Source organism: Alligator sinensis, unplaced genomic scaffold, assembly GCF_000455745.1.
Source record: "Alligator sinensis unplaced genomic scaffold, ASM45574v1 scaffold138_1, whole genome shotgun sequence".
Taxonomy (NCBI): domain Eukaryota; kingdom Metazoa; phylum Chordata; order Crocodylia; family Alligatoridae; genus Alligator; species Alligator sinensis.
Genome location: NW_005841862.1, coordinates 3,540,245 through 3,552,276, shown reverse-complemented (window position 1 = coordinate 3,552,276; position 12,032 = coordinate 3,540,245). Strand labels below are relative to the sequence as shown.

The window sequence follows — 12,032 nt, the reverse complement described above, 5'->3', positions numbered from 1 at the left end:
GGACTCGATGATCTATTGAGGTCCCTTCCGACCCTAACATCTATGAATCTATGAGTTCAAGGCTGGGTGTGTGCCCAACCCCTCCCACCCTTTAGACAGCAACCATGCTTTTAAAGACCTTGTGCTTGTCTTGGCTGTTTGGCCTAGGGGTGTGTGTGCTAACTCTGGGGCCAAAGCGTTGCAAGTTCAAGCCTACATGTGTGCCCAGACTCCAAGCTGGATCCCCACATCCAGGAATTGTTCATCTGATCAATACCCCCTGGTCCTCATCCACATGGGAATGAATGATGCAGCCCAGACTACGTCATGAGAAACTACAGCTCTGGGGGCCAAGCTCAGAGAGACAGGGGTACAGGTAGTTTTCTCTTCTATTCTCCCAGTGAGCAGATGCAGACAGCACCACAAAGCATGCATCGGTGAGGTCAACCGGCAGCTTCAGAGCTGGTGTTACTGGGCGGGCCCTGGGTTCTTGGACCACGACCCACATTTCCGCACAGAGGACATGCTCAGACGGGATGGGCTTCATCTCATCCCAAATGTTTTTTCTCCCAGGCTGGCTGATCTCATACAGTGAACTTTAAACTAGGTTCGCTGGGGGACGGGGATGTAGAGGAGCAAGAGGAAACTTTGCAATTAAGCCAGGTGACACAAGCGGGTAATACCCAGGTAAGTGACAGGGGCCAGGGCAGGCTTAGGCACAAGGGGGTGGCACATGCACCCCCAGGCTCAAATGCCTCTACACAAATGCTCAAAGCATGGGGAATAAGCGGGAGGAACTCGCCCTCCTGCTAGCTAGCAAAAACCCAGACCTAGTGGGGCTCACAGAGACTTGGTGGGATTCTACCCATGACTGGGCAGTGGATATTAAGGGCTACAGGCTGTACAGGCAATACAGAGCAGGGAAAAATGTGGGGGGTGGAGTGCTCTACATTAAAGAGCAATACACATCCTTTGATGATCAGGATGGGGTCAGACGAAGGGCAAACTGAGGCGCTCTGGGTAAGAATGCAAGGGGGTCATGGGGAAAGGGACTTGATAGTGGACATCTACTACAGACTGCCTCACCAGGGGGACGAGCTGGACCTGGAATTCTCAGGTCAGCTCATGGAGGCTGTAAAGTCAAGGGATGTGGTTGTCATGGGTGGCCTAAACTACCAAGACATCTGCTGGGAGGAGCAGTCAGCCAGGTCCGACCACTCATGTAGGTTCCTAGCCAGGATACAAGACCTCCACCTAACCCAGGAGGTGCATAGTCCCACCAGGGGAAATGCCTTGCTGGACTTGGTCCTTGCCTTGCTGGACTTGGTCCTTGCCACAAGTGACAACCTGGTAGGGGGTCTGCAGGTACTCAACCACCTGGACGACAGTGATCATCACCTGCTGGAATTTACTATCCAGTGCAGGGCAATGAAAGCAAGCAGTAAGCCAAAAGTCCTTGACTTCAGGAGGGCTGACTTCAGTGAGCTAAGAAGGTTAGTAGGAGAGGCGTTGGGGTCTTGGAGCTTCAATGAGATGGGAGTCCAAGACAGATGGTTCTTCCTCAAGGAGACAATCCTCCGAGCTCAAAGGGAGTCAGTCCCATTGCGCACCAAGGGGGGCAGGAGTGCTAAAAAGCCCCCATGGCTCAGCAAATGCATACACAAATGCCTGAGGGGAAAAAAGGAGACATACAAGCAGTGGATAGCAAGGGGCTATCACCAAGGAAAATTACACCTCTGTTGCTCGTGACTGCAGGAAGGCTGTTAGGAAGGCCAAGGCAGAGATGGAGCTAGGGCTAGCGACCAGAATTAGAGATAACAAAAAGTCCTTTTTCAAATACACAGGGAGCAAGAAGGCGGCACCGGATAATGTAGGGCCCCTACAGGACAGACTTGTCAATCCAGTGACTGCAGCAAACAAAAAAGCTGACCTCTTTACTGAATTCTTTGCCTCCGTATGTCTGAACACGGACTGGAACATCTCCCCCACTAGGATTACGAACAGACCCAGGGGAGGCACCGCCAGACCTAGGGTCAGGGACAACCTAGTTAGGGAATTTTTGGAGGGGCTGGACGTATTTAAATCAGCAGGTCCAGATGCTCTTCACCTGAAGGTGCTGAGGGAATTGGCGGGGGTCATAGCGGGGCCCCTGGCACAGCTATATGAGTGCTCATGGGGCTCTGGCCAGGTACCAGAGGATTGGAAAAGGGCCAGTGTGGTCCCCATTTACAAGAAAGAGAGGAATGAGGACCCTGGCAATTATAGACCAATCAGTCTCACCTCAGTCCTTGGGAAGACCTTTGAGAAAATATCAAGGAACACATCTACAAGGGCCCAGCAGGGGAAGGTAATGCTAAGGGGCAACCAACATGGGTTCATTGAGGGCAGATCCTGCCTGACTAACCTGGTTTCCTTTTATGATCAGGTCACAAAGTCCCTGGACGAGAGCACTGAGGTGGATGCTGACTTCCTGGCCTTTAAGGCGGCCTTTGACACTGTTTCTCACCACATTCTCTCAAAAAAACTAGGGGACTGCGGCATCAATGCCTGCACAGTCAGATGGGTGGCAAACTGACTAGCCAGTCGCACCCAGAGAGCGATGGTGGATGGGTCATTTTTGACTTGGAGGGTTGTGGGCAGTGGAGTCCCCCAGGGCTCGGTCCTGGGGCCTGTACTATTTAACATCTTTATCAGAGATCTGGTTTTGGGTATGGTAAGTACACAGTGTCATCAGCAAATTTGGACAAAGATGTGGGGCAAAGTGGGCACGCTGGAGGGGAGGGACAGAATCCAGCTAGATCTAGACAGGTTACAGGGGTAGCCAGATGAGAAGAGGATGGAATTCAACAGAGACAAGTGCAAGGTGCTGCATCTAGGGAGAAAGAACCAGCAACACACCTATAGGCTAAGGAACACCACACTTGTCAACAAAGAGGCAGAAAGGGATCTTGGAGTCATTGTTGACTCCAGGATGAACATGAGCTGCCAATGTGAGGAAGCAGTTAGTAAGGCTAACCGCACCTTGTTGTGCATCTACAGGTGCATCACAGGCAGGTCCAGGGAGGTGATCCTTCCCCTCTATGTGGCATTTGGTCAGGCCACAGTTGGAGTACTGCATCCAGTTCTGGGTGCCGCACTTTAAGAGGGATGTGGCTAGCAGTGAGAGGGCCCAGAGGAGGGTCAAGGGGCAGCAGGTCAGGCCCAATGAAGAGAGGCTAACGGGCCTGAATCTATTCAGCCTCCACAAGAGAAGGCTGAGAGGGGATCTGGTGGCTGTTTACAAACTCACCAGGGGGGCCAGCGGAAATTGGGTGAGACTGCGTCCCCCTGGGCACCACCGGGGGTTATTAGGAATACTAGCCACAAATTGTTAGAAAGAAGGTTCAGGCTGGACATCAGGAGGCATTACTTCACAGGTTGGGCTGCTAGGCTTTGGAATGGACTCCCAAGGGACGTGGTACTCTCTCCTACCTTGGGGGTCTTCAAGAGGAGGCTGGATAGATATTTGGCTGGGGTGTTATGACCCCAGCACTTGTTCCTGCCTGGTGCAGAGGCTCAGACCTGATGATCTGTTTAGATCCCTTCCGACCCTAAGCACTATGATACTGTGATACTATGATACAATTCCTCTGAGATTACTTATTTAAACATATAATAATGCAAGTGGAAATAGAGACTGTAGCTTTCCCACTCTTTTTCCTGGGCATTGCCAGTAGGTGGCAAAGGGACTTTATGATCTGAGAAGAGAGCACTGGCCTCTGGCCTACCTTCAGATCCCCTACATTATGAAAGAGAAATAAAACAGATATAAAGTGCTAAGAAAGTTAATAAGATAAAATTAGCACTTTCTTAGTCAGCAAATCAGGTGCCCCTATCTGATTCTACATTGCTCTGTACCTTGTATGAGTGTATACCCTACCCTGGTGTAAAGTGAGCATAAAATGGAAAGGAAAGGATTTACACTCGCTACATGCCACAGTAAATGACTATGCAAAATGTAGAGCAATAGAGAACTAAGTCCCCTCAGCCATGGTGTACTGCCTCTACTGAGTTATGCAGTTAAATGGCTTTATAGTTAGCCATGCACATCTCTATCACAGGCTGGACTCTTGACAGCCCTGCGCACTGGTTTGCATATCCTTTTTTAAGTCTGTTGCACTGCTGTGCACCCCTACAATTAATGTTATGGACAATAAAATGTACTATATCCCTGCAACCACACTATAACCTCTCCAGCAACTTAAGACATATTGTAGTGTTTTCTTCACTTTTCCTTTATCTTTCTTTCCCTCCATGTATACTTCCCCTTTCCCTTCTCCTTTTCCACGCCTTCCTCCCATATACTCTCTAGAAATACACCATTTACCCTCAGGAGTATAAGCACCGCATCTTGAATAACTCAGCAAAACTGTCAGCTGAAGCCTGTCTGATGTGCCTTCATTTCTCAGCCCATGATCCAAGGTGGAGTTTGCAAACTCCAGTAGTTAGAAATCCTTTTGTGACTTGTCACCATCTCTCATGCGGAATCACAGAGAGGGAATAAACATGGAGAATGCATGATTTCATGTTAACTTTTCTAACTATTATATCAAAGGCCCAGAAAATGAACAGTGAAAGAACATAAGAGCTTAGGAAAAGCACTAAACAAAAGATGCACTATCCAAACCCAGGCGTTGCATCTGCTTGACAGTGTCATGGTCACTAGATTTGAAAGTAATTACCTTCCACTTAAATAGTAAGTGATGAAAGTTCAACAAAGCTCCAGGAGCATGGGAGACTTTCAAAACTACTACCACAATGAAAAAATTGCCACTTGCCCTACAGAGGCATTTCACTTTTTCTCAAGTTAATGGGAAAGGCTGAATTAAGTTCTGAATCAAGCTTCTCATAAAGCAAGAGCTTCTCATAAAGCAAGCAGGATGAGCAGATTGTAAGTCGGGAGCTGGCCTGGGCTGATGGAAATCTGAGCAAAGCTGCAAAGAGGTAGACTGGCTGGTGCACATGGGAAGCAGCTGACTCCTCTTCCAAAGCTGGACTGAGAAGGCACAGCTTTATGGCAGGGTCAGCCTAGTTTGGAACAATGTTCTGAACACCTTACTTTGACTAGCCAGGCTGTGGGCATCCTCACTGCAAAACCAGACCCATTTTATTGTTCCCCTCCCTGGTTCTGTACTTGCTCACACATGCTTGGGGGAGCACTGGTTCATTGTTTTTTATGCTGAGACACTGAATCATTCCTTCCCAATCAGCTGTATCAGATGCAGAAGAGCTTTCTGGCGTTTAGGGGGGAACTAAGGGAAGGCAGTGACTAGATGAATACCTGTGCTCAAGTGACATAGCCTACATCGTCACTGTAAGGCGGGAAGATTCCAGTCCAAGTTAAACAGCCCAGGGTTCAATGAACACCCCCAAACCTCTCCAAACCCAAGTAAAAGATTTCTGTGTGGATGGAAAGGTAGGGGGAAGCTGGGCTAAAACCCTCTGGTTTACAGGATTTTCCTACTGACTCAGGAGTGGGCTAGCAGCCTCCAAATTGGTAGCACAACCTGCATCAGAACCACTGATAGGAATGATCCTAACTCAGGCAGGGGGCTGAATTAGATGACTTCTTGAGGTCCCTTCCAGCCCTACTGCTCTATGATTTACAATGTCAAAAACACACATACCGATAAGCTGAGGGGAAGGAGGTGAAATCACAAAGCCTTGCTCACGAGAGGCCAGTTTTTCACAGTTAGAGGTGCCCCTGAATTTGCATAGGCTGAGCTGGTGCAGACAAACCTCAGACGCGTGCACACTGAAGCTGGAATACACATGCGTGGGTGGCCATTTATGCAAGTAACCGCCACAAATGCAAAAAAGCATGGGATGTGTGTGCAGACCTCTGCCGCCTGTACGCAAAGATTAGGAGGGTGTTCATACAGTTAGCTTTGAAAAAGTAGATTCCCTGCGAGCGTGGAGTATCCAGGGTTCCTTCTTTGCATTTATTTTAACAATCTGCTATCAAGCATCCTTAAAGCAGTTTTAAAATCCCACTGTCTTGGACTCTATTGCCTCTGCTCTCCCTCCCCTCCCCCACACACAGTTTTTCCACTGCCTCCAGTTGAATTTCTTCTCCCACTTCCTCCCTTTCTGCCCCTGAATTAGATTTTGCTTTCACTCCCATGTCCTTCCCCTCATTTCCCCCACCCCCGGTTTGCCCTTCAAAGCTGTTCCTTCCTCCCTCACTCCCTTTGCTTGCATTCCCCTTGCTCCCCCCACCTGCTGCCTGCCCACACCCAACACTCGCACACTGGCATAAAAGCACCGCACATACATACATACACCCACGCACTCACTAGGCCCAACCACACACATGTGCATTGACTGAGCTCGCCTGCCTGTTCTCACATACAACCCACGGCACCAACTCACTTCCCCTCCAGCCCCAACTACTCACCCAAGCACCACCAACTCACTCATGTACGCCCCCCACAAACCTATACGTCAGCTCCTTCACTGCTCCACACAGCAGTACGCCCACCTGCTGCTCCCACAGTCATCCACCCACATACTCATTGTCCCCATAGCCACCAACCTGATTAGTCACTGCCCCCCATAGCCAGATATTCTCTCTCTCTCTCAACCCCCAGCCCGATCCCTTCCTCCCCACCACGTATCTTCCCATCCCTGGACTTTCAGGGAGGATATGTTAAGGATTCTCTACAGAACTTCCACAACAGAGATGTTCCAGCCTCTCGAAAGGGAGGCACTGCAGCCAGGAGTCATGGGACTCTCAACATGCATAAGCAAATTCCACAATGGCTTAACAGCTCACCCTGGCTAAGTACAGGCAGTCAAAAAGCCCGAGGCTAAAACAATTAAATCTTTGCAGGTTAGTCTAAGCTGTGTAGATTGAACCAATAAGCAAGTGAACAGACATTCACTTTTGATTCTGGAAATGCAACCACATTCCTGCAGTGGCCAAGGCCAGAACAGAAGCCAGAGGGCACTAAAGCACACACCCCTGCTCAGCTGGAGCAGACAGTTTGGACTAAGGCTAGCCCACCCACCCCGTGAGGCAGCTTTGCGGGGGAGGTACAAAGCATCCTGGTATGCTGTGGGAATGTGAGTTAACTTGAATCTAGAGGGGATCTGGGACAGAAGTTCAATAAACCAATTTAACCTAAATCAGTTAAGTCTGATACTACATCCATGCAGGTTTATCTTAAACCGGTTTGGGTCATTTTGAAAGTGGTTTATGTGCACCGAACTTCAGTTGTGTTACAGATTTGAACCAGTTTCTGATCACTTGTACCAGTTTATGTGTAATTTCTGCCTCTAGTTCCTGTCACTTTCCTCCTCTTCCTGCCACCCCAAGGATTCCTCTTGCACCTGCCCTGCCCCTGACCCTCCCACTTGCCCCTTCTAGCAGACTTCTTTTCCATCCAGCATTGATATACCTCCTCCCAGATCTGCTTCATTTCTCTCACTGAAGGTTTCCGCATCCTCCCCTGACTCTCTATGTAGTGCCACAACCAACGAGTTGGAGGCCTATTAGCATTTGCTACCCATGTCACCTATTAAAACATCTCTTGTATTTCTACTCTATCCAGGTACTGCGGAGAGTTATATAAATGTGCCATATTCAGCTGCAATCAGGTTTATGGCCTGGGGCCAACAGACAATCATCATGCAGGGCCCGCTGTAATGCTGTACTGTGAACTGAGGAAAATTCAAAGGTTGAGGCACTGTCATTCTTCTTAGTAACTCAACACAGAAGCAGCTTTAATGTGTAATGTGGGATGAGTCTCAACATCTGTTTTTCAATGCAGGGCACCCACCTAATGCTTAATACTGTGGGATCATCCCACGTTGGTCTGTGCTTAAAAAGCCATTTGAATGATTTGGGGCAAGGCAGAATCATCTTCCCATGACAAACTTCACAGCAGTTTGGACTTCCATCAAAGTTAATGTAGATTCTGCTTCCATTGACATCAATGGGGACTTCTAACATGACTTTAAGTTACAGTGGTACTGAGCAGTGGTAGTTTCATATGACACTATCCTCATATTATGTCATAATAATACTGTGACAAAGCCAGAGTCTTTTAGGCAAAAAGGGGTAACAACAGCTGGCCAAATTTTTTCCACTAAAACTTCTTTTGGACAGAAAATTAGGTTTACAACTATTTCATTTTTTGTGTAAAGTGCCTATTTTCCACAGAAAAGGCTGGGGAGGGGGTTGGGAGGGGCAGGGGGGACACATCTAAAAAACAATATGCTTTTAGTTTCGTGATGCCCTTTGGAAGCTCTATCTGCTGTCTTCATTCTCCTATACTATACTTTCCTCACAAGACGGAAGACCATACTGCATCATGACACCAAGAGATCCCAGCGTCAACAACACCCCACCCCGCTGCTAAAAAAAACAACAGGGCGGCATACGTGGCCGCAGTGTGCACCATCAAAAACTAGAGTCTGGCGAGACAGAGCCATGCTCTGGCTGCTGGCTAAGCTACAAGCAGCCAAACTGCTGTTGCTGCTGTCCTGGGAGGCAACCAGAACCCCAGGTAAGGCTGCCGGGACCAACACAGGTACTGGCCCCAGCCACCCCTACCCCACCCAGGTCTTTATGACACGAGCCAGAGGGCATGTGCAGGGGAACGCCTGGGGACAAGTAGCAAAGGCACAAATATGTGCCACTGCTATTTGTCCTGAGGGAAACGCAGGCCCCAGCATGTGCACGCTTGTGGGGACATGCCCTTAGGGTCCATCAAAATCCGCTTCAATATTCCTATCTTCATTATATAAATTGGCATGGGAAGTGCTACAAATTACCTGAGCTTGGTCTTCTGCAGTGGTGAGTTGCTGTGAGGTCTGATCCAAGGTCTGTAGAAGGCAATGGGAGTTTTTCTAGGGAAGAGCAAATGAGAAGACTCCTATTGCCTTCAGTGATATTTGCATCAGGACAAAAACATATATCATACAAACAGTCCATAAGAAAAGCTGTTTCATTACAGGGGCAGTGGAAGACACAGCCTGCCTTGGAAGTGAAAAGCAACGTCCCATCTCAGAAGACAAACTACAGTAATTGCAAAATAGCAGGCTGCAGTTTGATAAAATGATCTCAGATAGTTTTTTCATTGACTTGACAATACTGGTTACTCAAACAGCTTCTCAATCTACTTTCTGTTCTACGGGAGAGCTCAGCAGTTGTGTTAAGAAAAAGAGGGAAAAGAAAGCTAAATTCTAACTTTGTGTTGGGACGGCCAGAAATAGCTGTGATGAACAGTTCTTCTTTTGTTCTAAAAAAGTAATCTTGAAAGGTGTCAGATTGCCAGCCCTAAAGTCTGAGCTCTTCTATGTATGAAGACACCCAGGACAGTGTGGCCTGTTGTCCCATCCCTAAACTGAAGAGTCATACTCTGAGAATAAGAGGAAAGTTCAGTCATCATGGCCCACTGCGCCCTGAGCCTTTCTGGGATGCGTCTGTTGAACAGAGCTCCAAACGTGTTAGTTGTGGTGGTAGATTTTGTGATGTTGACATCTCTCTATTCTTGGATGTGGGAAAATCTGTTCTTTTCAAACAAGCCATCAGTCCTCATTTAGCTTATCTGGACCAAACTTTAAAGTCTCTATTCTGTCAAAACATCCACTGAAATCAATGGGAGATTAGACTAAGGAAGGACTTCAGGATTAGGCCCTATAAAGTCAGTCAGCAAATACAAATAGCAATTTAGCCATCTGTATAATGCTCCGAGACAAAACTTGTTCAGAGGCTAACATCCAAGGAATCCTTCCACAAGGACAGAACTAATGTCTGGGATCTTGCCTAAATCCTTGAAATGGCTTCTGATTATGTATAAAATAGAAAATTATGTAGTGGGAATTTATATCAGTTAAACTCTGTACAAGAGGTAGCTGGAGGCTGTTCCTTCATTCCCAACAGATAAAAATTAAAGATATTTTAATTCTGTTGTTGTTGTTTTTGCCTTCCTTGGCTAACGATATTATCTTTTGCTTTTCAATTTCCAGGATATTCCACAGCTGAGTACATAGAACAGTGATTCTCAACCAGAGTGCCACAAACCCTGGGATGATACTAGATCTTGGAGATGTGTGAATTGTGTGAAGAGATAAGCAGACAAGTGCATGCTCAGGCTTGTCCCTGCCTGAAACAAACCTTACCCACAAGTGCCTGGCCCCTCTGCAAAGAGGTGAGCACTGTAATATATGAATCCATTTTTGAAACTGGGTGCCACTCCATTCATAAAAGTTATGGAAGGGTGCCTTGAGTCCAAAAAGGTTGAGAACCACTAGCACAGAGCTTGCAGCATAGGGATGCACTACATGGAGTCATATCTTGTTTCCATTGAACCCTGTTGTGAACATCCCACCCGTCCCTCTGTTTTCATACCAGTCATCCCTGGTACAAGTTCACTGATCTCTACAGAGCTACATCGGAGACGAATTTGACCCAAAATCATTAGAGCATTTCAAAATTAAGTGAAACAATGTTCTGTAATCACAGTTGCTCTCCCCAAATACCTGGGTTCCAATAAACCAGGGGAGCCAGGTAGGTGGCCTCGCAGCCTGTATTCCTCTGGATTAGCTACTCTTAGTGGCAGAAAAAAATTGCTAAGAGAATAGCACAGACCAAATATCATAATTAGAGGTTATGTGCGTTTGTTTCATTGAGGTTAACAGAAATTGAACATGCACTCAGGAGAAGAATCGGCCAAAAAGTACGCCTGGGAGTTTCCCGCACCCTACATGAACACCAGTTTACTGGTATATGTGCAAGATTGTGTGTCTAACTTGTGGCTGTTGGGTACAAAAACTAGTATTTGTTTAAGTGTTTGATGGAATTAGCAGGTATTTTCAGAAGTACTGTATTTTCAGGGCTATTATTCCAAATGGGTAATGCTTGTACAGTCCTTTAAGTTGTTAAGTGCTATCACATTGTTAGTATTTCTTGGGCCAGTGCTTGTTTCCGAGATCCCCTTTCTGTTCAATAAATGCTGACAATTACTAATAGCATGCAGTATGTGTTTTGTCATGTGTGTTATGATACAGCTGACTATGCTGCTTAAACTGGCTTGGACTTTCATTCCCAAGTTATTTCACTGCATAGGGTTAATGGAAAATATCACTGTGATGCAACTCTGCTTTCTGATACTATCCAGTAAACTTTCTTTCCTCAGCTGTTTTTGTATCCTGGAAATGTTCTAACTCTGTATAGTAGGTCTACAGCAGGCAGTGCTAATTTGCCAGTGTACAGATGATTGCCAAAACAGCATCTGATGTAGTATACAGCTCCTTATAATTTCCCTCCTGGTTACACTAGTGCAACTTCTCTGAAGTCAGTATAACAGATGGTGCATAACAGAAGCTGCCCACTGATTTTAAATGAGATACACCCAATGCTGATATCTTTAATTTGGGGATTATTATAATTAAACATTTCCAGTGGCTCTGAAAAGATACTGAAAAAACACAGAGGAAACAATATCCCTGTCCTTAGCAGGCAGGATGTATGCCCATCAGTTACTAATGAAACACGTAAATGGTACAGTATTTCAATACAAGAAGCCAACCTTAAAGAATTTCAATCTATTTGCCCAGATTAGGTCTGCATCCAACTCCTTTAGCACAGGTAGAAAATACAGCCATTGTAATCAGTCCAATGCCTTGGTAGAATTCAATTATAAGGTAGTTGTAGGGTGTTAAGATAATCCTGCTTCTTTATTTTCAGTATTGTCAAGATCTCTGCTAAAGTCAAGATCTCTGCTAAAATCTTGCAATCTGCAATGAAAAAAGATATTAGCCAGAAGTCTCTGCACTGGTTTCCTGTTTTAGGATTAATATAATCAAAGCTTTTTTCCTATCTCCTGGCTGCTGCTGGCATCAAAGAGCTCTCAATGCACCTTTATCAATATAAGGCATGATTTCTCTTTTTAAAGTTTTATAGAAGAATCAACTAGAAAATGACATAGCCTTGGGTCTGCAAAGTGTCAGATGTGAGCTCTCCTGTTACCTCCGTTATCTTTATTTGTATGTCTATATCCATACTT

General features: G+C 46.4%; 1 protein-coding gene across 1 annotated transcript in view; it reads right to left on the bottom strand.

The window, feature by feature from the left end:
- Positions 1-11,630, bottom strand: part of ITPKB (inositol-trisphosphate 3-kinase B) — a gene marked incomplete at its 5' end in the record, with an annotated part of 121,090 nt that extends 109,460 nt beyond the window's left edge. Inside the window, 2 exons of the mRNA XM_025216211.1 lie at positions 8,797-8,871; positions 11,556-11,630. Coding sequence (XP_025071996.1) covers positions 8,797-8,871; positions 11,556-11,630 — 150 coding nt within the window. The remainder of the gene's footprint in view (positions 1-8,796; positions 8,872-11,555) is intronic.
- Positions 11,631-12,032: the final 402 nt, after the last annotated feature.